The 26,769-nt window shown below is 44.3% G+C and overlaps 1 protein-coding gene across 1 annotated transcript in view; it reads right to left on the bottom strand.

Annotated features, from left to right (window-relative positions):
- Positions 1 to 3,239: 3,239 nt before the first annotated feature.
- LOC122564704 (sodium-dependent phosphate transport protein 2B-like) overlaps positions 3,240 to 26,769 on the bottom strand; it is a 44,297-nt gene continuing 20,767 nt past the window's right edge. Inside the window, exons 9-11 of the mRNA XM_043719820.1 lie at positions 17,533 to 17,649; positions 15,631 to 15,755; positions 3,240 to 6,390 (exon numbers count right to left, since the gene is read on the bottom strand). Coding sequence (XP_043575755.1) covers positions 5,875 to 6,390; positions 15,631 to 15,755; positions 17,533 to 17,649 — 758 coding nt within the window. The 3' untranslated portion in view covers positions 3,240 to 5,874. The remainder of the gene's footprint in view (positions 6,391 to 15,630; positions 15,756 to 17,532; positions 17,650 to 26,769) is intronic.

Raw genomic sequence — 26,769 nt, 5'->3', positions numbered from 1 at the left:
TTATATGGCAAGTCCAGCTGGTCAGTGGTAACTCCCAGGATGTTAATAGTGGAGTAATTCAGTGATGGCAACACTAGTGACACTCCCACACTAACACCATCACCCAGTGACACCCCCACACTAGCACCAACTCTTGGTGACATACACACACTAACACTCATTGACCATTGCACAGTAGCATCACACTGCTCACACCCAAGACAGAGCCTGTGCTGCTGTGGGACTGTGAATAGATAGAGTGCATGAGGTTATGGTTGAGATCAATAGTGTTCAGACGAAGGGATACAGGTTAAATCCTGAACCTTGTTTTTGACTTCCACATCCTTCTCCTCCTCATTAATGTATACAACGAGGAGTGACCCACAAAATCCTCAGCCTCCTCCTGCTCCAGTGATTCTGAGAATGCATGAATATTCGTTCTTTGCGATATAAGAGGCAAAGATGGTGATGAGAGATTGATGCTATGGCCTAGTTCACAAGGCTGTGGTGCTGTTTGCATTGAACTGGCTCATCTAACTTCCATATTTCTGGGCCCAATTCAGATGTTCCCATATATGAGAGGGTACAAAGTTAGAGGAGTTGAGGTGAACAATAGTCAACTCAGGAGGGAATTCAGGAGGAAGTGCTTTACCCAGAGAATTGTGGGACTGTAGAATTAATTGGCACGGTGAACAATTTAGTCAAATCCCATCGATTTACTGGGAAAGTCAATATAAAATTGAGGGTGCTGGATTCAAAGGTCGTGTTGACATGTTTGAATGAATAGGGTGTGGGTGTGTGTGGAGACCCCATTGGTTCATAAACACTAGTATGGACTGACTGGACTGAACGGCCTTGCTCTGTATTGTACATTCTATACTTACTCATGTATGTGAGGAGTTGCTAGAGGGAAGGTTACATTAATTGTAAAAGATCCTGACTATGATTCATTCATCATGCCCCACCCCTTGATTTCCCACCTTCTTTAACGAGTGAAGAGTGATCTATTTGTTTTTAATTTTTGTGCCTAAAAAAGGCCTGACTGAGTGTCTGCTCAGACCTCATTGAAGGTCCATGTTAAAACATTGGAAATAAGAGTGAGTAGACATCCCACCCCTCGACTCTGCTTATTCAGCTTGATTGCTGCTTGACTTCTACCTCAATGCTATTTCCTACTCTATCCCCACAATGCTGCCATCTTCTCAGTGTCTCGGGTAGGCTCCACTGACATGATTGAATCCTGACCTACATACTTAAAGGCAATCTCACATTGGATTAGGCTGGGGGTTCTTATTGTTGATAAGATCCTGGTGAGAACAAGGGTGGGTTAGCTTCCCCTGACACCCAGCTATTTTGAATGCCCCAATAACTGTGCCCCTATAAGGCAGGCACATACCAACCCAGGTGAAGGAAGTGACCATGTCCCTGCTGCTCCTGTCTGATGTACTAACCCACATGAAAGGAGGTTTCACAGTGACTTTAAACCACTGCAACATAACCATGGAGTTCAAGCTGTGAACATTACATCACACTGATATCTTCCTAACCCCACTGCAAACACCTTCCATGGTCTTTCCAGTTTTTTTCTGTTTCTCTGGTTTAAATATAAAATTTTCATTCCTTGCTTTCCAATGCCGCAATGCTCTGGCCCCCCTTCTGGGATCTTTGTCACCCTCCTGACAGGATAGATGGTGTTTCTTGTCACCTTGCCCAAAAAGTGACTCCGCTGGCAGATTGTCTGATGTGGCAGCCTCAATAATGGACACGCAGCTCTGGAGAAAGGCTGAAGCGACAACTTTCTGACCTTGAAAGGTGAGAGAGTTTTTTTTTCCCCTTAGCAACAGCTAAGGGAAGTCAAATACAAATGGAACTGCGGAGATTTACCATTATCTGGTCAAATATTAAAATCACACAACACTAGGTTATAGTCCAACAGGTTTATTTGGAAGCACTAGCTTTCAGAGCGCTGCTCCTTCATGAAGCTCCGAAAGCTAGTGTGCTTCCAAATAAACCTGTTGGACTATAACCTGGTGTTGTGTGATTTTTAACTTTGTCCACCCCAGTCCAACACCGGCATCTCCAAATCATGACGGGTCAAATATGATTGTCAAACATTAACAGATATTCTTTGTGCGCTCTCTTTCAGGGACACCACCAGGAAATGCTGCAGTCTCAGGCCCTTCATCCCTGAATTAGGGAGAGTGGTATTGATCCTTCAGGATACACCTTTTGGCAGTAAACGTGAGATGCAATAAAGAGCCTCAGCAACAAGAAAAAAATGTTTCCCCGCTGTTTTTCTATTTAGGAGTGAAGGTTTCATCAGAGATTTTATGGAGATTATGTATTTTTACAGACTATCATTTTTCTGAGGGTAATGTGTATGGCAAGGTCTCTGGTGACACTTATTCTATTGTTGCATTGACCAAATGTTTTTTTCTATTGAATGGGTTTGTCAGAGTTGTTGGGGTCTGGATGTCTCTGATTAAGCCAACATTCATTGTTCATCTGTAATCACTGTGACAGTGTTGTTGAACTGCCTTCTTGAACACTTCATTCAGGATGGTGTTAAGTTTCCAAGTTTCTTAAGTGTTGTTAGAGCTTGCACTCATCCAGGCAAGTGGGGTTAATGTCTGATTAGTCATATAGTCCAATTTGTTAATATTCTTATTTAAGGCTAAGAATAAGGTATCTGGTGATTACTAAATATCTGAACACATATTCAGGCAGTGCCTGTGAACTGGGCTATGGAAAGTGCTATAGAATGAGTTGTCAATAAACTCTAGCCAAAAAAAGAAAGTGCATTGGGTTTTTTTTGTCTCACTGAAGGGCTTGAATCCAGATGGATGGAAACCCTCTTTTTATATCCATTTTACACAATGCAAGCTAGCAATCAGAGAAAATAGTGACATTCAACAAATAGACACTTCCAAAGAATTGCTACATTTGACTATTCCAAAATTAGTTGCATTCAAAGCTGCCTAACAATACAGTGGGGCTTACTGCAATGTTTTCAGTCACTTATTTAGAACACTGTTCTATTTGATGTGCTATGTGGAGAGTTCAACCATAGTGTATCTGTTAGCCACATTTACCTCCAGTTCATAGAATCATGGAATCCCTGAACCAACCCTCCAAAATGCATCCCACCCAGACCCACTCCCTGCTCTATCCCTGTAACCCTGCATTTCCCATGGCTAATCCATCTAGTCTACACATCCATGGACATGATGGGCAATTTAGTGCGGCCAATCCACCTAAACCATACACATTTGAACTGTGGGAGGAAACCCTCACAGTCACAAGGAGAATGTGCAAACTCCACACAGTTAATTATACTTGTATGTTAGAGTAAAACTTGTATGTGTACTGTGCTATTGTAAAGTGTATTGTTATTTGTTATAACCACAGAACGTGTAGCTTTATTCTCTTGGAAAACACCTGGGAACTGACACTTTATCTATTTCTGAAAAATTACTTTCCAGAGCCTTGCCAGACTGTAACATAAACTTGGGGACTTTTCCAGGATCAAAACACCTTTCACATTTGGGTCTAGGTTCCATTTGCTCTGACATCAATCTTGACGTTGCCTCTAATTATCATGGTATCCCATCATTCCTCATCTGATTCCACAGCTGATGGAGCTGTGTTCATTCAAGAAGGAGCAGCTCAAACCCCAGTGAGTCATGAAGAGAAGGGAAACAGAATTGAAATCTCCCATCCATTATCCTTCTCCAGTGAGTTTGAAGCAGAAATCTGTGCATGAGATGGCACACCCTATAGACAGCAAATATCCTACATGTCCTTCAGGAAGACAGTGGGAGATTGATGACCCTGGTGCAAGAGGCTGTGGAGGTGGGGATATAGGAGGAGGGTAAAAAGTAAATAGTTCATTGGTAGAATGAAACTTAGGGGCAGTTGTAGTAGAATAGATTAATTACTGTCATGCTAATTGTTAGAGGGCATTATCAGTGATGTCAAACCATGCTATATCACAAGGAGCTGGAATCTGAGAAAGGTTGGAACTTTTACAATAGTCTACAGTAAAATGGTGTAAATAGCAACTAAAATGTTGCACCAGCTCTCTTCCTGTTCTCTCCCATCAAGGACATGCAAACCCCACTTATGGTTTTAATGCATTGTACAGCGGGTGTGCCCTATAGCACTAAATGCAATTACACGTCTGTGTACATTTTCACTCTGTTGATATGTGTAGATGATGTAGTGATACTTAAATCTTCGCCGTGATACTTTGTGTGCAGCGACCATGGAAATTCCAGACATTAAAACAGACAGGGCCTTGGTTTAACAATTCATTCTGAATGATGACACCTGTGGCAATGCAGTAGCCCTTCAGCGAGGAAAGGAGGAATCGATCTAGACGTGAGTCTGTCAAAATATGTCTCCAGTCGTGCTGCTTTCCCATTTATAGAGTGTCTGAATAGATCAGAAACGTACAATGGCTCTGTACAGCTGCAGAATGCAGATAACTGCGCTGTTTCTAGAGCAAGTAAAGAGAGTCTAATACAGTCTCTCTGGCAGCTCATTTTGGTTGGTGTGAGGGATGGTGTTGTGGTGAAAGAGTAGCTGAAAGAAGAATGTGACCGAGACAGAATGCTTTGTGAATCTGCATTGGTACAATTCAATTTCTTTGTAAAAGACGGTTCTGAGGAAGGGTCACTGGACCTGGACTCCGATTTCTATACAGCAATTTCTCTTTTTAATTATAATAGACCAACTGCTGGATTAGCATTGGCAGATTCTGTGGCGCTGGCTAGTCTACAATTGGATTCAGTGCCCTCAGGTCAGGGAGGGGAAGTGCCACCCAGTCCCCCCAAAGCCTCTCTCTACACCCCAACAGTGATAATGAGCATCCATCAGCTGAGAGCAGGTCAACACAGCAGTCATCTCTATCAAGGTGGAATACCAAGCCAAGACTCTGTTGAAACGGATGTGGGAGTGAGCTGGGTTATCAGTCAGTGAGGCAGAAAGATGCCCCTGTCAGCAGGACTAAAGGTTTCTGGAATCGAGAGTAAATTCTGGTGGACTGTGATTTGCAATCATTATTAAAATTTCTAGAAGAGAAGGAAACTGCCAAGTGGATGGTTATTAGAAAGATATTAGCCGTATTATCTGTCAGTAACTGAAGTGCTGACGAAGGTGTTTATCAGAAACATATCTATACAGCTCCTGGGAAAATGAACACAATGCTCAGATCGCTTGTGTAAGTGTTCAACTTGAGGAATGACTCATTATATTTGGAATTACTGCACAGGAAACATCACCAAGACCAGAAAGGGCAAATAAAGACCTCCAGATCAGTCCAAAGGTCAGGACACATTAACCTGAAGGCACAAAGCCACAGCTGAGATAACGTCTGAGCAACTCCCCAGATCCAGGAGAGCCAGGACTCCTGCTGGCAGTTGTCTGATTTGGAGACAATGTTGAACCAGCAGCAATAAAGATTAATGAAATGAGCTCGACAAGCTCGATTGGTGAGTGAAACAGTGGCTCATACAGTTAGACCAAAAACACACGATCAGTGGAAAGGAAAGGTCATATTCATTATGGGAATGTATTTGAGGTATTCGGGCTGGAGAGGGAGGTTGTGGATTCAGATCAGATAATTTAAGAGAGTCAAGAATTCACAGGCAAACACATGGACATATTCCCTATTACTGCACTTTTACACAGTGAATGTACAATGTCTCTCCCTTCGTTTATTTCAATATTTTGAATTTTCATTGGTCTGCTAAGTATATCACTTGAAGAGCTGACTATTGAGGCTCAGCTGAGAGTTACATCAGAGGTTACCGATGGAGTAACTTCACTTCTCTGTGAAAATGACAGAACAATTGAAAGAGCCAGCTGCCTGAGAAATGGATGACTGATGACTCCTCAGAGATGTGTGCTTTCCACGTTCACCTCGTTATCATAGCAGTGAACTTCCTTCGATGAAGCATGTTTCTGGGGCTGACCCGGCATGGGCGTCTGGGAACTGCCTGCCATTGTCCGACAACGTTGACAGCAGCAGTGGGCACAGCAAGATGTCAGGACTCTGTCCAGTGGGCTGAAGGAGTGCATCCAGAGTGGTAGGAAGTCCCAAGATCGCAGCTTTGGGGGCAGAATCCGAGGGCATTTCTTTTGGATGATGTTGATGGTGACAATGAGAATGAGGATGACGAAGATGGGCCCAGCAACGGCTCCGAGCACTATCCAACCTGCCATGGACAACCCAAAGAGAGTGCCTGGGATCAGGATGAAACTGAGCAGCAGGTACATGATGGGAAACCAACGATAGCGAGCAGTAACATTCCCAAACACCTTGGCCAGTGAGATCGGGATGCGCATGTACGGAATACAATACCAGATGAGAATTCCAGACAGGTTAAAAAACAGATGGATGAGAGCAACCTGGCAAAAGGAGAAGTGCCGTCAGTGTCAGGACATTAAGCTCATTAGAATGCTGAGGAATGGTCATCAGTCTCTCTGAACCCTGTACAACCAGCTCTTACAGAGCTCTGTTAGTCCACAGTCAGGAAAAGCTCCAGACCAATTCCTCAAAAATTAACCTAAATTTGGATCTCACATTCTAGACCAGGAACTTGCAAGCTCCTGTCTCATTGGCTGTTTAGATGGTTACCATAGAGCCTCAGGAGGCAAACAGCAAATTTCCATTGGTGTTTGGGTTGGGCTGTATAAATAACTCAAGCTGCTCCTACTATCCTTGCCCTTTACCAACATCCTGGATGCAAAGACTCAAACAAGACCACCCACGGTGTTAAATGAATACTCCTCTTTGGTCTTCACTCTGGAGAAGAGTGTAGGTACGGAATTCAGGAAAAGGGATTATGATGAACTTGAACAGTTTGACACAGGAAATAGGGAGCTATTGGAAACATACAAATCTCCTGACCTGGATGAATTGCATCCCAGGCTGCTGTGGGTGGGGAGGCTGGAAATTGTAGGGGCTCTGACTCAAATGTTTAATTCCACTCTGGCCATCAGGGAAGTTCCAGACGACTGGAGGACGGCCAATGTGGTTCCTCTTCAAGATGGATGGTAGCAATGAATGAGGAAATTGTAGACTGGTGATGTAGTTAAATGGATTTTAGTAAAACTTTTGACAAGGCCCTACAGGGAGACTGATTGAGAAGGTGTGAAAGCACATGGAATTGTGGGGAAACTTGGTGAGATGGATCAGAAACTGGCTTAGTAATAGGAACAAAGGGTAGTGGGAGAAGGCTGTTTGAGTGACTGGAGTCCGATGTCCAGTGATGTACCACAAGGATCAGTATTGGGACACTTATTGTTTGTTAGATACATAAATAATTTGGATGAAAATGTGCAAGCAAATTTGCAGCATTACCAAGATTGGCAGAGTTGTTCATAGTGAAGAAGATGGTTGTAGGTTACAGGGAGATACAGATGGGTTGGTCAAAGGGGAAGACCAGTGGCAGATGGTATTTAATCCTGATCAGTGCGAGGTGATGCACGTTGGAAGAAGAAACAAATTGAAGGAGTATTTAAGGAATGGCAGGACATTGGGTAGCTCAGAGGGACAGAGGGATCTTGGAGTAATTATTCACCCATCCCTGAAGTCAGCAGAACACATGAATAAGATAGTTAAGACGATATATAGGACATTTATTTTCATCAGTCGTGGCATAGAGTATAAGAACAAGGAAGTAATGTTGGAGTTGTACAGAGCATTGTGAGGCCACAGATGGGGTACTGTGTGCAGGTCTGGTCACCTCACTACAGGAAGGATGTGATAGCACTAGCAGGGGTACAGAGATGTTGCCTGGGACGGAAAAATTCAGCTGTAAGGAGAGACTGGAGAGGTTTGACTTGTTTTCTTTAGAGCAGAGAAAGCTCAGGGGAATATGATTGAGGTGTATAGCATTATGAGGGGCTAGGGACAAATAGAGAGTAGCAGTCAACCACGAGAAGGTGTAGTTTTAGGATAAGGGGCAGGAGATTCAGGGGTAATTTGGGAAAAAAAAAGCAGGTGGTGGGAATCTGGAATTCACTGCCTGGGAAGGTCATAGAGGCTGGAAACCTAGCAACCTTTAAACAATATTTGGATGAGCACTTCAAATATCAGAACATTCAAAGAAATGGGACAAGTGCAGAAATAGTGCAGCTTTAGTTGTAGTTATGTCGGTGCAGACTGAATGGGCTTTGTCTGCACTGTTTTAATATCTAGAGGCTGCGTCTGGAGTATTGGTACAATTTTGGTCCTTATTTGAGGAGGGATGTAGACATATTGGAGGAAGTTCAGAGGAGGTTCACTAGATTGATTCCAGAGACAAGGGGTTTGTGTGTGAAGAGAGATTGAGCAATTAAGGCCAATGATCTTTGGAATTTAGATGAATGGAAGGAGATCTCATTGAGGTGAGTAAAATGTTAAAGGGAATTTACAAAATAGCTGTAGAAAGAATGTTTCCTCATTCATGAGACATCAAGCATGAGACATTACAGTTTTAAAGTAAAGGGTAGCAGTTTTGGTGGGCGGCACGGTGGCACAGTGGTTAGCACTGCTGCCTCGCAGCGCCAGTAGAAAGAATGTTTCCTCATTCATGAGACATCAAGCATGAGACATTACAGTTTTAAAGTAAAGGGTAGCAGTTTTAAAATAAAGATTAGGAGAAACTATGTCTCTCAAAGGGTCATGAATCTCTGGAATTCACGACCCCAGAGTGCAATGGATGCTGGGACATTGAGTAAAGATAAGGAGGAGATGGATAGATAGATGTTTAACTAGTCATGGGTTAAAGGGCTGTGGTGAGCAGGCAGGAAAGTGGAGTTGAGGCTGAGATCAGATCAGCCAAGATCATATTGAATGGTGGAGCAGGCCTAAGGTGCTCCTGCTCCTAGTTCTTATCTTCATGTTCTTGAGTAAGGACTCAAAATACTGACAAGTTAGGTTCCCTGGGGTCAGAGGACTGGAGTTGTGCTCCTGTTCCTATCACTCATTCTCCAAACTCCTTTTCTATACTCCCAAGGCAAAATAGCAAGACACACACATGATAATCTCTAGAACATAGAACAGTATAACACAGTAGAGGCCCTTTGGCCCTCGATGTTGTGCTGACCTTTTATCCTACTCGAAGATCAGGATCGAAGATTCATTTTACTATTGTGGGATGTAGGTAAAGTAGTGTTACTTCTGCAACCATAATTACTTATGCAAGGTAAATGAGCTCACACCAGTGTACAATTGTTTCAGCCAAGAGCTGAGTCAACAAGAATGAAAACTATGTGAAAGAAATGGGCGGCACAGTGGTTAGCACTGCTGCCTCACAGCGCCAGAGACCCGGGTTCAATTCCCGCCTCAGGCGACTGACTGTGTGGAGTTTGCACATTCTCCCCGTGTCTGCGTGGGTTTCCTCCGGGTCCTCCGGTTTCCTCCCACAGTCCAAAGATGTGCAGGCCAGGTGAATTGGCCATGCTGAATTGACCGTAGTGTTAGGTAAGGGTGGGTTGCGCTTCGGTGGGTCGGTGTGGACTTGTTGGGCCGAAGGGCCTGTTTCCACACTGTAAGTAATAAAAAAAACACAATCAAGAGGTCATAAGGCTTAGTGTGGACAAAGAGGAAATGTTGCTTTAGCAAGCAAGGAAGCAGATGGCAGTGAAGGAGTATATACGCTAACAATGGACCTCAGCGGGATGTGTTGGAAAGGCCAAGGCAAAACTTGTAGTTTGTTACACACAAGGCCGGATAAGGCAAGAGATAAACACGAGGAATGGGTGCCGGGTTTAGAGTACTGGGAGGAGGGAAAGAGAAATGAATTGTATATAAGTTGTGTACTCGTTAAACCCGGGGTGCCTATCTTATAGGCATCACTCTTGCAAGAGTATAATAAACTATACTGCTGCTTCAGATCTTGTCTCGGACTGAAATTATTGAAGTGAGTGGGTTCTATTTCCCAAACGATCATCCATGCGCCTATCCAAGAGTCGCTTAAATGTCCCTAATGTATCTGACTCTGCTACCGCTGTTGGCAGTGCATTTCACGCACCCACCACTGTCTGTGTAAAGAACTTACCTCTGACATCGCCCCTAAACCTTCCTCCAATCACCTTAAAATTATGCCCCCTCGTAATAGACATTTCCATCCTGGGAAAAAGTCTCTGGCTATCCACACCATCTATTACTCTCCTCATCTTATACACCTCTATCAAGTCACCTCTCACCCTCTTTGCTCCAGTGAGGAAAGCCCTAGCTCCTTCAACCTTTCTTCATCAGACAAGCCCTCCAGCCCAGGCAACATCCTGCACCCTCTCTAAAGCTTCCACATCCTTCCTATAATGATGCAACCAGAACTGAACACAAGATTCCAACTGTGGTCTAACCAGGACTCTATAGAGCTGCAGCATAAACTCTCGGCTCTAAAACTCAATCCCCCGCTAATGAAAACCAATACTCCGAACATTTTCTTAACAACCCCATCAACTTTGGTGGTAACTTTGAGGAATATATGGACATGGACCCCAAGATCCCTCGGTTCCCCCATACTGCCTTTAACACTGTAATCTGCATTCAAATCTGACCTACCAAAATGAATCACTTCACACTTTTCCAGGTTGAACTCCATCTGCCACTTCCCAGCCCAGCTCTGTATCCTGTCAATGTCCTGTTGCAACCTACAACAGCCCTCCACACTATCCACAACTCCACCAACCTTCGTGTCATCAGCAAACTTACTAACCCACCCTTCCACTTCCTCTTGCAAGTCATTTATAAAAATCACAAAGAGCAGAGGTCCCTGAACAGATCCCTGTGGAACACCACTGGTCACTGATCTCCAGGCTGAATACTTTCCATCTAATATCATCCTCTGTCTTCTTTGGGCCAGCCAATTCTTTATCCAGACAGCCAGATTACCCTCCTTACTTTCTGAATGAGTCTACCATGGGGAACCTTATCAAATGCCTTGCTAAAATCCATGTATACCACATCCACTGCTCTACTGTCATCAATGTGTCTTGTCACATCCTCAAAGAATCCAATAAGGTTTGTGAGGCATGACCTGCCCCTCACAAAGCCATGCTGACTATCTCTAATCAAACTATGTTTTCCAAATAATCATAAATCCTGTGTCTCAGAACCCTCTCCAATAATTTGCCCACCACCAATGTAAGACTGACTCGTCTATAATTCCCAGGGTTATCCCTATTCCCTTTCTTGAATGAGGGAATAACATTTGCCACCCTCCAATCATCTGGCACTACTACAGTGCACAGTGAGGATGCAAAGATCACCACCAAAGATGCAGCAATCTCTTCCCTCACTTCCTGTAGTAACCTTGGGTATACCCTGTCTTGCCCAGGGGACCTACTCTGTACCTAATGTGTATCCCAGTCTGCAATTCTTTCCACTTCCCTCTCACATGTAAGGTCCACTTTTACTTGTTTGTTACACATTTCTCCAACATTCATATAATCATAGAATGTTTACAAGACAAAAGGAGTCCATTTGTCTCAGATATCTGCTTCACTTGAATAGGACTGATCCAGTCTATGCTCAGTTTCCAGCTCTTAGTCCGTATTCCTGTAACGTAGGGTTCTTCGAACACACACCCTTTCAATGTGATGAGTGTTCTGCCCCTTCCACGTTCCTGTCCCTGTGAGCGAAATAGTTTTCCTCAACACTTCCCCAAACTTTCTACCTCTCTGCTCAGGGAAATAAGCCCTTCCTTTGAACTTTCCCTCAGTGTCTCATAATCTTATACACCTCAATTAAATCTCCCAGCAGAATGCTGCATTCCTCCTGTAATCCCAGCCTGTCCAGTCTTTCTTCATCATCAACATTAATCATTCCTGGCAACACCTCTATCAATCTCCTCTTAGTCTCTTAAATGTGATCAGGTCTTTCCTGTAATGTAGTGATCAGAACTGCCAGCAATACTCTACCGTGATTTGAACTGGTGTTTTATACAGTTCTATTCTGTCTCTTATATTGTCTGCCTCTGCTAAGGAGGGAAAATATCCCCCAAGCCTTCTTAAGCTTTCCTACCTGCTCTGGCGCCTTCTGTGTTCCATTTCTTTTACACTTCACAGCCTGCACCCATTTGCTGAGTATTCAACAACTTTGTCTTCCCTCCCCGAACACTTCACTTTACACTTTGTAGCAAGTCTTTGCAATTTATAAATTCTTCAGTTGCCTATTCAGAGACTTAATAGTTTATCTGACGAAGAAGTCTCTAAACTGGACTATCCAGTATTTTAAAATCTTGGATTATGTCCCTTATCTCAAACTTCAGGCTCAATATAGTGTCCCTTACCTCATACTTTATGTTCACTGCCTAGACTTTAGGGTGAAATATGGGGTGGCTGCTGGTAACCATGGAAACATGCCCCATCAGAGTGAAAGGAGAAAGTTGGAAAGAGCAAAACACAACAGTGGTGTACCATGCAACTCAGTGCAGATAAGGGAATGGGTTTCCTGGATTACTCAGCATTGCTAACTCAACATGTAACCATTGGGAGATCCTTAATATGGCATAATGTTTGCGATGTGTGAGAATATAAAAGCGAGTGTTTGAATGTGTGTGTGAAGGTGTGTCACAGAGTGAGAGTGAGTGTCGATGAGTATGTGCTGCCTCACAGTGCCAGAGACCCGGGTTCAATTCCCGCCTCAGGCGACTGACTGTGTGGAGTTTGCACATTCTCCCCGTGTCTGCGTGGGTTTCCTCCGGGTGCTCCGGTTTCCTCCCACAGTCCAAAGATGTGCCGGTCAGGTGAATTGGCCATGCTAACTTCCCCGTAGTGTTAGGTAAGGGGTAAATGTAGGGGTATGGGTGCGTTGTGCTTCGGCGGGTCGGTGTGGACTTGTTGGGCCAAAGGGCCTGTTTCCACACTGTAATCTATTCTAATCTAATCTAATAAGGTCTGAGTTTACATCTGAGTGTGAGAATCTATGAGGTAAGTGAGAATGTGAGTGCATCGAATGTACCTGTCTCACCCACCAGGACGGTCTGAGAGCTCTCGGCTTCTTCCTCGACCAGAGGCCTGAACAATCCCCATCCCCCACCACCCTCCTCTGCCTGGCTGAACTTATTCTCTCACTGAACAATTTCTCCTTTCATTCATCTCACTTCTGCCGAGTCAAAGGTGTGTGCATCGATGTGAGGATGGGTGTGACAGCGTGAGTATATATGTGTGAGAATGTGAGTGAAAATATGTACGAGAGAGTGTGAATGAGAATGTGTGTGAGCATGAAAGACATGTAAGTATGAGTTGTGAGAACTGGGTGAATATGAGTGAGAGTCTGGAAGAATGTGCAAGAAATGCATGAGAATGAAGGTAAGAGTGAGTGTGTGTGAGTATGAGTGTGCTAGTGTGAGTGATTAGATTAGTTACCCTACAGTGTGGAAACAGGCCCTTCAGCCCAACAAATCCTCCAAAGAGTAACCCTCCAGAATCATTTCCCTCTGACTAATGCACCTAACACTTTGGGCAATTTAGCATGGCCAATTCACCAGACCTGCACATCTTTGGATTGTGGGAGGAAACCAGAGCACCCGGAGGATACCCACGCAGACACGGGGAGAATGTATAAACTCCACACAGACTGGAATCAAACCTGGGTCCCTGGCGCTATGAGGCAGCAGTGCTAACCACTGAGCCACCATGCCGCCCAACACACAAAGTATGAGAATGAGTATGTAAGCATGAGGGATGTAAGAACACATGCAAAGGTATGAGTGAGTGTGAGAGACTGTGCTGATAGTTCCAATGTATCAGCCTGTTCCTGCCACACTGAGCTCATTTCCTCCTATCTTGACTCCATCCTCTCTCCACTTGTCCAGTCCCTATCTACCCATATCTACGATTCCTCAGTCAAAATTCACAATTTCCAGTTCCCTGGCCCTAACTGCCTCCTGCTCGCCGTGGATGTCCAATCCCTCTATACCTGTATCACCCATCAGGATGGTCTGAGAGCTCTCGGCTTCTTCCTTGACCAGAGGCCTGAACAATCCCCATCCCCCACCACCCTCCTCTGCCTGGCTGAACTTGTTCTCTCACTGAACAATTTCTCCTTTCATTCATCTCACTTCTGCCGAGTCAAAGGAGTGGCAACGGGCACCTGCATAGGTCCCAGTTATACCCTGCCTCTTTATGGGGTATGTGGAACAATCCTTGTTCCAGTCTGACACTGACCCCCTTTTTGTCAGCACATCGATGACTGCTTCAATGCTGCTTCATGCTCCCACCAGAACCTTGAAAACTTCATTCATTTTGCCTCCAATTTCCACCTCTCTATAACTTGCACATCATCCATTTCTGGAACTTCCTTTCCTTTCCTTGACCTCTCTGTCTCCATTTCGGGGAATAAACTGTCCACTGCTATCCACTACAAAGCTGCTGACTCCCATAGCTACCTTCACTCCAACTCATCATACTCAATGTCCTGTAAGGAATCCATCCCATCCTCCGAGTTCCTTCATATACTCCACCTGTACCATCTTCCAAAACAGCACTGCTGACAGTGTTTACTTCACCCACGACCTAGGTTTCACACCCACCGTGGTCGACAGGGCCCTCAACCTCATCTGACCTACCAGACGTGCTTCCACCCGTGCCCCTTCCCTTCACTCACAACAGCGTGATATGGGTTCCCCTTGTTTTTACGTTTCATCTCACTAGCCTCTACATTCAAAAGATCATTCTCTGCCATTTCAGACAATTCCAGCAGAACGTCACCACCAAACACATCTTCCCCTCCCTCCCCGTCTGCATTTCGCAAGGATCATTCCTTTCCAGACTCCCTAGTCTATTCCACAACCACCAACATCACCCCCTGCTCCCCAACGCACCTTCCAGCAGAAGTTGCAACACCTGCCCCTCACCTTCTCCCTGCTCACCATCCAAGGGTCGAAACAGTCTTTCCAGGTGAATCAGCATTTCACTTGCACCTCCTCCAATCTTGTGTATTATAGTTGCTGCACCCCAATTTGGCCTACTCTAGCTTGGAGAAACCACACACAGCCAGGGTGACCGCTTTGTGGAACACCTCCAGTCTGTGCACAAACAGGACCCCTACCTTCCTGTGTCTGGTCATTTTAACGCAGTGTCCTGTTCACATGCCACGTGTCTGTCCTCAGTGTGCTGCAGTGTTCCAGTGAATCATTCGCAAATTGGAGGAACAACATCTCATCTTCAGAACAGGCACTTTATAGCTGTCTAGACTTAATGTGGAATTCAACACCTTTAAATTGTGATGTCCTCCCTTCCCCCCATCTCACTTACTGACCTTTCAAGTTTGGCAGGAGACACACCATTGTTCTGTCATTCTCACATTCCAATCACTTAATGTAAACTACTAACGTGTTTTCCCCACCAGCACCCTACACCCACTACTCCCATCACCACCACCATCCCTCACCCACCAAACTATAACATAAACACTGTCCCTCCACACTCCAAGCTCTGATGGAGAGTCACCTAGATTCGAAATGAGAATGAGTGTGTAAGTGTGAGGATGATTATTGGGCACCACCATCCCTCACCCACCAAACTATAACATAAACACTGTCCCTCCACACTCCAAGCTGATGGAGAGTAATCTAGATTCGAAATGAGAATGAGTGTGTAAGTGTGAGGATGATTATTGGGGCGGAGGGTGGAGAAGCGAAGCTATGTTACCTGTACAGCATTGCCCAGTTGTTCCGCTGGGCTTGCCAGGGCTGCCAGTATTGCTGTGGTCGTTGTTCCAACATTTGACCCCAAACACAGGGGGTATGCCCTCTTCAGGCTGATCACACCGATCCCTGCACAGGTCAGAGGGAAAAGTGCAGCTTGGTCACTCTGATCCCATCACTAGTCAATCCCATGAGCGGACCCCAGCACTCAAAGTCACTCATTACTGTGAGGGGGAATAGGGCCCAGTCACAGTCACTGGCTGTGGAATTCCTCTTAATACAGAGCCTATCTGGCCCTTCTCCCCAAGGGGACCAATTTACCTCTTTATAAATCATTTCCACACCCATCTTACTCTTTTAAAATAACTCCCATTTATACCCCCAAAAGGTGCTCCACCAGGTATTCATTTGCAATTTCCTGACTCAGCCCAATTCGGGACTGGCATCTGCCCACGATTGGACCCTCAGGAGCTCATGGTCTGAGGGGAAAGTGGGGACTGCAGATGCTGGAGATCAGAGCTGAAAATGTGTTGCTGGAAAAGCGCAGCAGGTCAGGCAGCATCCAAGGAGCAGGAGAATCGACGTTTCGGGCATAAGCCTGATTCCTGAAGAAGGGCTTATGCCCGAAACGTCGATTCTCCTGTTCCCTGGATGCTGCCTGACCTGCTGTGCTTTTCCAGCAACACATTTTCAGCTCATGGTCTGAGCCAGTATTTACAATCAGGTGACAACTCTGTTTGAATGGATTGCTGGAATTTCAAGGTCCCTGTCTGGCCCAGGAGCTCACTCTGTGCCACAGGTTACACCCAACACATCCACCATTGACAATGAGCATCCCAACACTGGATCATTCCACAATCACTGCTTGGCCCCACTCACTACCACATTGGATGAAATGGTTTGAAGTTACTGGCCATGACTTTAAGCAGAACACTGAGATTCTGACAGGCTCCTGGGAGCAGGGACTTGAGATTTTTCTTTAATTCCAGGGAGACTCCAGGCAATTTTAGGATGCAGGGCAGTGGCGGAGCTTCAGAGTGGGTGGAGCCTGGGCACAGGTGAAGCCTGGGCACAGGAGGAGCCTGGGAGTGGGTGGAGCCTGGGCACAGGTGGAGCCTGGACACAGGAGGAGCCTGGGAGTGGATGGAGCCTGGACACAGGTGGAGCCTGGACACAGGTGGAGCCTGAGCAGGGGAGGAGCCTGGGAGTGGGTGGAGCCTGGACACAGGTGGAGCCTGGACACAGGTGGAGCCTGAGCAGGGGAGGAGCCTGGGAGTGGGTGGAGCCTGGACACAGGAGGAGCCTGGACACAGGAGGAGCCTGGGAGTGGGTGGAGCCTGGGAGTGGGTGGAGCCTGGACACAGATGGAGCCTGGACACAGGTGGAGCCTGAGCGGGGAAGAGCCTGGGAGTGGGTGGAGCCTGGACACAGGTGGAGCCTGGACACAGGAGGAGCCTGGGAGTGGGTGGAGCCTGGACACAGATGGAGCCTGGATACAGGAGGAGCCTGGACACAGGAGGAGCCTGGGAGTGGGTGGAGCCTGGACACAGGAGGAGCCTGGGTCTGGGTGGAGCCTGGACACAGGTGGAGCCTGGGCAGGGGAGGAGCCTGTGATTGGGTGGAGCCTGGACCCATGTGGCGTCTCAGAGTGGTTGGAGCCTGGGCACAAGTAGAGCCTGGGCAGGGGAGGAGCCTGGGCAGGGGAGGAGCCTGGGAGTGGGTGGAGCCTGGGAGTGGGTGTGGCCTGTGTTGAGGAGTTGGAAATGAGGAGGATCAGTATGGATGTCTGTTTAAGGCGTGTAAATGCTGGCTCCAGGTCAATGACAAACAGCCCTCACTGACCAACACCACTCAATGTCTGAGACTATTGGTGTAACAGGCTGGCATCCAGAGAATTTCCTCTTACCTATGAGTGGGACAATCGCTGATGTGAACACTGAGCTGCTCTGAACAATGAAAGTCATAATGGCACCAACTAAAATCGCCAAATAACCATTCAGCCAACCAAAGGGAAAAGGGAAGTCTGAAAAGAAGCACATGAAGAGTCTTTAGGACAAAGAACTGCAGATGTTGGAAATCTGAAACAAAAGCAGAAATTACTGGGGACTCTCAGCAGGTCTGGCGGCATCTGTGGAGAAAAAACATAGTTACATGTTTTAGGTCAAGTGACCAGAACCCGAAGTCTGAAGAAAGGTCACTGGATCTGAAATTCTAACTGTTACAGCTGCACTTGGAGTATTGTGTACAGTTCTGGTCACCACATTATAAAAAGGAATTGGAAGCTTTGGAAAGGGTTCAGAGGAGATTTACTAGGATGTTGCCTGGTACGGAGGGAATGTCTTACGAGGAAAGGCTGAGGGACTTGAGGCTGTTTTTGTTAGAGAGAAGAAGGTTGAGAGGTGACTTAATAGAGACCTATAAGATAATCAGAAGGTTAGATAGGGTGAACAGGGAGAGCCTTTTTCCAAGTATGGGGATGGCGAGCACGAGGGGGCATAGCTTTAAATTGAGGGGTGTGGAATGCTTTGCCTGCAATGGTAGTAGATTCACCAACTTTAAGTGCATTTAAGTCGTCATTGGACAAGCATATGGACGTACATGGAATAGTGTAGGTTAGATGGGCTTCAGATTGGTATGACAGGTCGGCGCAACATGGAGGGCCGAAGGGCCTGTACTGCACTGTAATGTTCTATGTTCTATGTTCTAACTCTGTTGCCAGACCTGATGAGTTTTTATAGTATTCTGTGTTTAACAGTCTTTGCAGTGTCATTATTACACTGACTGTTTAAGTACTGTATTAATATTAAGTACTACACAGAATATGACACAAATCAGTAGAGTACTGACTGTATTAGACTGATACCACAATCAGAGCATTACACTGACCCTGAATATTATACTGACACTATTATGCTGGAGGTTTGAGTATTGCATCAATACTGAGTATTGTACAGTAACTCAGATGGTTACAAAGGCACTGAGTTAGAGTAATAGTTACTGTCAGTATAATAGTTACAGATCTGCATACTACTGATAGAGTCAACATGTACTCACTGTGTTAGAGCAATACCAATGGTGTCAGTATAGAACATAGAACAAGACAGCGCAGAACAGGCCCTTCGGCCCTCGATGCTGTGCTGACCTGTGAACTAATCTAAGCCCATCTCCCTACACTATCCCATCATCATCCATATGCTCATCCAAGGACTGTTTAAATGCCCCTAATGTGGCTGAGTTGACTACATTGGCAGGCAGGGCATTCCACGCCCTTGCCACTGTCTGAGTGAAGAACCTGCCTCTGACACCTGTCTTAAATTTCCCACCCCTAAATTTGCAGCTATGCCCCCTTGTACAAGCAGATGTCATCATCCTGGGAAAAAGCCTCTCACTGTCCACCCTATCTAATCCTCTGACCATCTTGCACGTTTCTATTAAATCCCCTCTTAGCTGCCTTCTCTCCAAAGAGAAAAGACCCAAGTCCCTCAGCCTTTCCTCATAAGACCTTTGCTTCAGACCAGGCAACATCCTGGTAAATCTCTGCACCTTTCCCAATGCTTCCACATCCTTCCTGTAATGGAACGACCAGAATTGCACACAATAATCCAACTGCAGCTGCACTAGTGTTTTGTATAGTTGCAGCATGATATCACAGCTCCGGGACTCAGTCCCTCTGCCAAAAGAACCTAACACACTGTATGCCTTCTTAACAGCACTATCCACCTGGGTGACAACTTTCAGGGATCTATGTACAAGGTCCCTCTGCACATCCACATTACCAAGAATCTTTCCATAGCAGTGGTCCCAAAACAGATCCTTGTGGCACACCACTAGTAACCAGACTCCAGGCTGAATATTTTCCATCAACTACCAATTGTTGCCTTCTTACAGAAAGCCAGTTTCGAATTCAAACTGCTAAATCACCCTCAATCCCATGCCTCTGCATTTTCTCCATCAGCCTACCGTGTGGAACCTTATCAACGGCTTTGCTGAAGTCCATGTACACCACGTCAACTGCCTTACCCTGATCCACATACTTGGTCACCTTCTCAAAAAACTCAATAAGGTTTGTGAGACACGACCTGCCCTTGACGAATCCATGTTGACTCTTTCCAATCAAATTGTTGCTTGCTAGATGATTATAAATTTTATCTCGTATAATCCTTTCCAAAATTTTTCCTACAACAGACGTAAGGCTCACTGGTCTATAATTACTTGGGTCATTTCTTCTGCCCTTCTTGAACAAGGATACAACATTTGCTATCCTCCAGTCCTCTGGTACTAAACCTGTAGAAAATGATGACTCAAAGATCAAGGACAAAGGCTCTGCCACCTCCTTCTTAGCTTCCCAGAGAATTCTCAGAAAAATCCCATCTGGCCAGGGACTTATCTACTATCACACCTTCTAGAATTGATAACACCTCCTCCTTACTAACCTCAATCCTTTCTAGTCTAATAGCCTATTTCTCAGTCTTCTCCTCTACAATATTGTCCTTTCCCTGAGTGAAAACAGATGAGAAATATTTGTTTATCATCTCTCCAATTTCCACAGGGTCCACACACAACTTCCCACTTCTGACTATGACATGCCCTGCTCCTACCCTCGTTATCCTTTTATTCCTCACATATCTATAGAAAGCTTTAGGGTTCTCCTTTATTATACTTGCTACAGACTGCTCCTGGCCCCTCTTAGCTCTTCTTAACTCTCTCGTTAAATCCTTCCTAGCTACTCTGTAACTCTCGTCGCCTCATCTGAACAATCTCGCCTCAATGTCACATAAGCCTCCACTTATACAGTGTTGCAGCAATACCGACAGTATCAGTATATACTCACTATGTTAAAGCAATATGGCCAGAGTAAGTATATACTGATTGTATTAGAGCAATATGGACAGTGTCAGTATGTACACATTGTTTTGGAGCAATATTAACAGGGTCAGTATATATCACCGTGTTAGAGCAGTACCGACAGCATCAGTAGGTGCTCACTGTGTTAGAGTAATATCGACAGCATCAGTATATACTCACTGTGTTTGAACAACACTGACAGTGTCAGTGTGTACTCATTGTGTTGGAGCTTACTTTCAGTGTTAGTGTATACTCACTGTGTGAGAGCAATACCAACCATGTCAGTATATACGCACAGTGTTGGACCAATAGCAACTATGTCCATATGTGCTCAATGTGTTCAAGCAATATCGACAGAGTCAGTATGTGTTAGCTGTGTTAGAACAATACTGAGAGTATCAGTACTTACAGTTTGTTCAAGGAGTACCGACAGTGTCAGTACTTACTATGTTTGAGCAATATTGACAGAATCAATATGTACTCAATGTGTCACAACAGTATTGACAGAGTCAGTGTATACCCACTGTGTTAGAGCAATAATGACAGAGTCAGTGTATACTCACTGTGTTAGAGCGATAATGTCAGAGTCAGTGTAAACTCAATGTGTCAGAACAATACAGACAGAGTCAGGGTATACTCACTGTGTTAGAGCAATAATGACAGAGTCAGTGTATACTCGCTGTGTTCGGGCAATAATGACAGTGAGTATACACTGATTCTGTCATTATTGCTCGAACACAGCGAGTATACACTGACTCTGTCATTTTTGCTCTAACACAGTGAGTATACCCTGACTCTGTCTGTATTGCTCTAACACAGTGGGTATATACTGACTCTGTCATTATTGTTCTAACACAGTGAGTACACACCTACTCTGCCATCATTGCTCTAACACAGTGAGTATACACTGATTCTGTGTTAGAGCAATGATGACAGAGTAGGTGTGTACTCACTGTGTTAGAACAATAATGACAGAGTCAGTGTGCACGCACTGTGTGAGAACAATAATGACAGGGTCAGTGTGTGTTCACTGTGTGAGAGCAATACAGACAGAGTCAGTATATACCCACTGTGTTGGAGCAATACGCTAGAGTCATTGTATGCACATTGTGTTAGAGTAATACAGACAGAGTCAGTGTATACTCACTGTGTGAGAGCAATACGGAGAAAGTCAGTGTATACTCACTGTGTTAGAACAATACAGACAGAGTCAGTGTATAATCACTGTGTTAGAGCAATAATACCAGAGTCAGAGTGTACTCACTGTGTTAGTGCAATAATGACAGAGTCAGTGTGTACTCACTGTGTTAGATCAATACAGACAGAGTCAGTGTATACTCACTGTTAGAGTAATACAGACAGAGTCAGTGTATATTCACTGTGTTAGAGCAACACAGACAGAGTCAGTGTGTACTCACTGTGTTATAGCAATAATACCAGAGTCAGAGTGTACTCACTGTGTTAGTGCAATAATGACAGAGTCAGTGTATTCTCACTATGTTAGAGCAATACAGACAGAGTCAGTGTGTACTCACTGTGTTGGAGCAATACAGATAGAGTCAGTGTATACTCACTGTGTTAGAGTAATACAGACAGAGTCAGTGTATGCTCACTATGTTACAGCAATACAGACAGAGTCAGTGTATACTGACTGTGCTGGAGTAATACAGACAGAGTCAATGCATACTCGGTTTGTTAGAGCAATAATGACAGAGTCAGTGTATACTCACTGTGTTAGATCAATACAGACGGAGTCAGTGTATACTCACTGTGTTAGAGCAATACAGACAGAGTCAGTGTGTACTCACTGTGTTGCTGCAATAATGAAAGTATCAGTGCATACTCACTGTGTTACAGCAGAAATGACAGAGTCAGTGTATACTCACTGTGTTTGAGCAATACAGAGTCAGTGTGTACTCACTGTATTAGAGCAATAATGATAGAATCAGTGTATACTCACTGTGTTGGAGTAATAATGACAGAATCAGTGTATACACACTGTGTTAGAGCAATCCAGACAGAGTTGTGTGTACTCACTGTGTTAGAACAATAATGACAGAGTCAGTGTATACTCACTGTGTTAGAGTAATACAGACAGAGTCAGTGTATACGCACTGTGTTAGAGCAATACAAACAGCAGTGTATACTCACTGTGTTAGAGTAATACAGACAGAGTCAGTGTTTACTCACTGTTTAGGAGCAATACAGACAGAGTCAGTGTGTACTCACTGTGTTACAGCAATACAAACAGAATCATTGTATTCTCACTGTTTTACAGCAATACAGACAGAGTCAGTGTGTACTCACTGTTTTACAGCAATACAGACAGAGTCGGTATATACTCACTGTGTTAGAGCAATACAGACAGAGTCAGTATATACTCACTGTGTTAGAGCAATACAGACAGAGTCATTATATGCACACTATGTTAGAGTAATACAGACAAAGTCAGTGTATATTCACTGTGTAAGAGCAATAATGACAGAGTCAGTGTTTACTCACTGTGTTTGAGCAATAATGACAGTCAGTGTATACTCACTGTGTTAGAACAATAATGACAGCGTCAGTGTATACTCGCTATGTTACAGCAATACAGAAAGAGTCAGTGTATACTGACAGTGTTAGAGTAATACAGACAGTGTCAATGTATACTCACTTTGTTAGAGCAATACAGATAGCGTCAGTGTGTACTCACTGTGTTAGATCAATACAGACGGAGTTAGTGTATACTCACTGTGTTAGAGCAATACAGACAGAGTCAGTGTATACTCACTGTGTTACAGCAATACAAACAGAGTCAGTGTATACTCACTGTGTTAGAGCAATACAGACAGAGTCATTGTATACTCACTGTGTTAGAGTAATACAGACAGAGTCATTGTATACTCACTGTGTTAGAGTAATACAGACAGAGTCATTGTATACTCACTGTGTTAGAGTAATACAGACAGAGTCATTGTATACTCACTGTGTTAGAGTAATACAGACAGAGTCATTGTATACTCACTATTACAGCAATACAAACATAGTCAGTGTGTACTCACTGTGTTGGAGCAATACAGACAGAGTCGGTGTACACTTACTGTGTTACAGCAATACAGAGAGAGTCAGTGTATACTCACTGTGTTCGAGCAATAATGGCAGAGTCAGTGTAAACTCAGTGTGTTCGAGTAATACAGATAGGGTCAGTGTATACTCACTGTGTTACAGCAATAATGACAGAGTCAGTGTGTACTCACTGTGTTAGAGCAGTACAGACAGTGTCAGTGTATACTCTTGTTAGAGCAATAATGACAGAATCATTGTTTACTCACTGTGTTAGAGCAATAATGATAGAGTCAGTGTGTACTCACTGTGTTACAGCAATACAGACAGAGTCAGTGTATACTCACTGTGTTAGAGCAGTACAGACAGTGTCAGTGTATACTCGTTGTGTTAGAGCAATAATGACAGAATCATTGTTTACTCACTGTGTTAGAGCAATACAGACACAGTAAGTGAATACTCACTGTGTTACAGCAATACAGACAGTCAGTATATACTCACTGTGAGAGCAATACAGACAGAGTCATTGTATACTCACTGTGTTAGAGTAATACAGACAGAGTCATTGTATACTCACTATTACAGCAATACAAACATAGTCAGTGTGTACTCACTGTGTTGGAGCAATACAGACAGAGTCGGTGTACACTCACTGTGTTACAGCAAAACAGAGAGAGTCAGTGTATACTCACTGTGTTCGAGCAATAATGGCAGAGTCAGTGTAAACTCAGTGTGTTCGAGTAATACAGATAGGGTCAGTGTATACTCACTGTGTTACAGCAATAATGACAGAGTCAGTGTGTACTCACTGTGTTAGAGCAATACAGACAGAATCAGTGTGTACTCACTGTGTTAGAGCAATACAGACAGTGTCAGTGTATACTCGTTGTATTAGAGCAATAATGACAGAAACATTGTTTACTCACTGTGTCAGAGCAATACAGACAGAGTCAGTGTATACTCACTGTGTTAGAGCAATACAGTGAAAGTCAATGTACACTCACTGTGTTACAGCAATACAGAGTCAGTGTGTACATACTGTGTTGCAGCAATACAGACAGAGTCAGTGTATACTCACTGTGTTAGCACAATATAGACAGAGTCAGTGTATACTCACTGTGTTAGAGTAATACAGACAGAGTCAGTGTATACTCACTGTGTTAGAGTAATACAGACAGAGTCTGTGTGTACTCACTGTCTTACAGCAGTACAGACAGAGTCATTATATACTCACGGTGTTAGAGTAGTACAGACAGAGTCAGTGTATACTCACTGTGTTAGAGCAGTACAGAGAGTCAATGTACACTCACTGTGTTAGAGTAATACAGACAGTGACAATGTATACTCACTGTGTTAGAGCAATAATGACAGAGTCAATGTTTACTCACTGTGTTAGAGTAATATTGGCAGAGTCAGTGTATACTCACTGTGTTAGAGTAATACAGACAGAGTCAGTATATACTCACTGTGTTAGATCAATACAGACAGAGTCAGTGAATACTCACTGTATTAGAGAAAAATGACAGAATCAGTGTGTAATCACTGTGTTAGACCAATAATGACAGAGTCAGTGTATACTCACTGTGTTACAGCAATAATGATAGAATCAGTGTATACTCAATGTGTTAGAGCAATACAAACAGAGTCAGTGTATACTCACTGTGTTAGAGCAATAATGACAGAGTCAGTGTGTACTCACTGTGTTAGAGCAATAATGGCAGAGTCAGTGTATACTCACTGTGTTAGAGCAATACAGACAGATTCAGTGTATACTCACTGTGTTCGAGCAATAATGACAGAGTCAGTGTATTCTCACTGTGTTAGAGTAATACAGACACAGTCAGTGTGTACTCACTCTGTTACAGCAATAGTGACAGAGTTAGTGTATACTCGCTGTGTTACTGCAATACAGAATAATGACTGAGTCAGTGTGTACTCAGTGTGTTTGAGCAATAATGAAAGAATCAGTGTATACTCACTGAGTTAGAGCAATAATGATAGAGTCAGTGTGTACTCACTGTGTTAAAGCAATACAGATAGAGTCAGTATATACTCACTGTGTTAGAGCAATAATGACACAGTCAGTGTATAATCACTATGTTACAGCAATAATGACAGAGTCAGTGTATACTCACTGTGTTACAGTAATACAGATAGAGTGAGTGTATACTCACTGTGTTAGAGCAATAAAGACAGAGTCAGTGCGTACTCACTGTGTTACAGCAATAATGACAGAGTCAGTGTATTCTCACTGTGTTAGAGTCATACAGACACAGTCAGTGTGTACTCACTCTGTTACAGCAATAGTGACAGAGTTAGTGTATACTCGCTGTGTTACTGCAATACAGACAGAGTCATTGTATACTCACTGTGTTAGAGCAATAATGACAGAGTCAGTGTAGACTCACTGTAGTGGGCGGCACGGTGGCACAGTGGTTAGCACTGCTGTCTCACAGCACCTGAGACCTGGCTTCAATTCCCGCCTCAGGCGACTGACTATGTGGAGTTTGCACGTTCTCCCTGTGTCTGCGTGGGTTTCCTCTGGCTGCTCCGGTTTCCCCCCACCGTCCAAAGATGTGCAGGTCAGGTGAATTGGGCATGCTAAATTGCCCCTAGTGTTAGGTAAGGGGTAAATGTAGGGGTATGGGTGGGTTGTGCATCGGCGGGTCGGTGTGGACCTTTTGGGCTGAAGGGCAACACAGACAGAGTCATTGAATACTCACTGTGTTAGAGTAATACAGACAGAGTCAGTGTATAAGAGGGGCTAGAAGGTTGGGTGAGCAAGTTTGCGGATGATACGAAAGTCGGTGGAGTTGTTGACAGGGAGGAAGGATGTGTCAGGTTACAGCAGGATATAGATAAGTTGCAGAGCTGGGCAGAAAGGTGGCAAATGGAGTTCAATGTAGTTAAGTTGGAGGTGATTCACTTTGGTAAGAGTAACAAAAAGATGGGGTACTGGGCTAATGGTCGGATACTTGGTAGTGTGGATGAGCAGAGGGATCTTGGTGTCCATGTACACAGATCTCTGAAAGTTGCCACCCAGGTAAATAGTGCAGTGAAGAAGGCATATGGCGTACTAGCTTTTATTGGTAGAGGAATTGAGTTCCGGAGTCCTGAGATCATGTTGCAGTTGTATAAGACTCTGGTGCGGGACAGAGTCAGTGTATACTCACTGTGTTAGAGCAATACAGACAGAGTCAGTACATACTCACTGTGTTAGAGCAATACTGACAGAGTCCATGTATACTCAATG

This window comes from Chiloscyllium plagiosum, chromosome 30 (assembly GCF_004010195.1).
Source record: "Chiloscyllium plagiosum isolate BGI_BamShark_2017 chromosome 30, ASM401019v2, whole genome shotgun sequence".
Taxonomy (NCBI): Eukaryota; Metazoa; Chordata; class Chondrichthyes; order Orectolobiformes; family Hemiscylliidae; genus Chiloscyllium; species Chiloscyllium plagiosum.
Note: the sequence above shows the minus strand (reverse complement) of the source record. Positions and strands in the feature narration are given on the sequence as shown.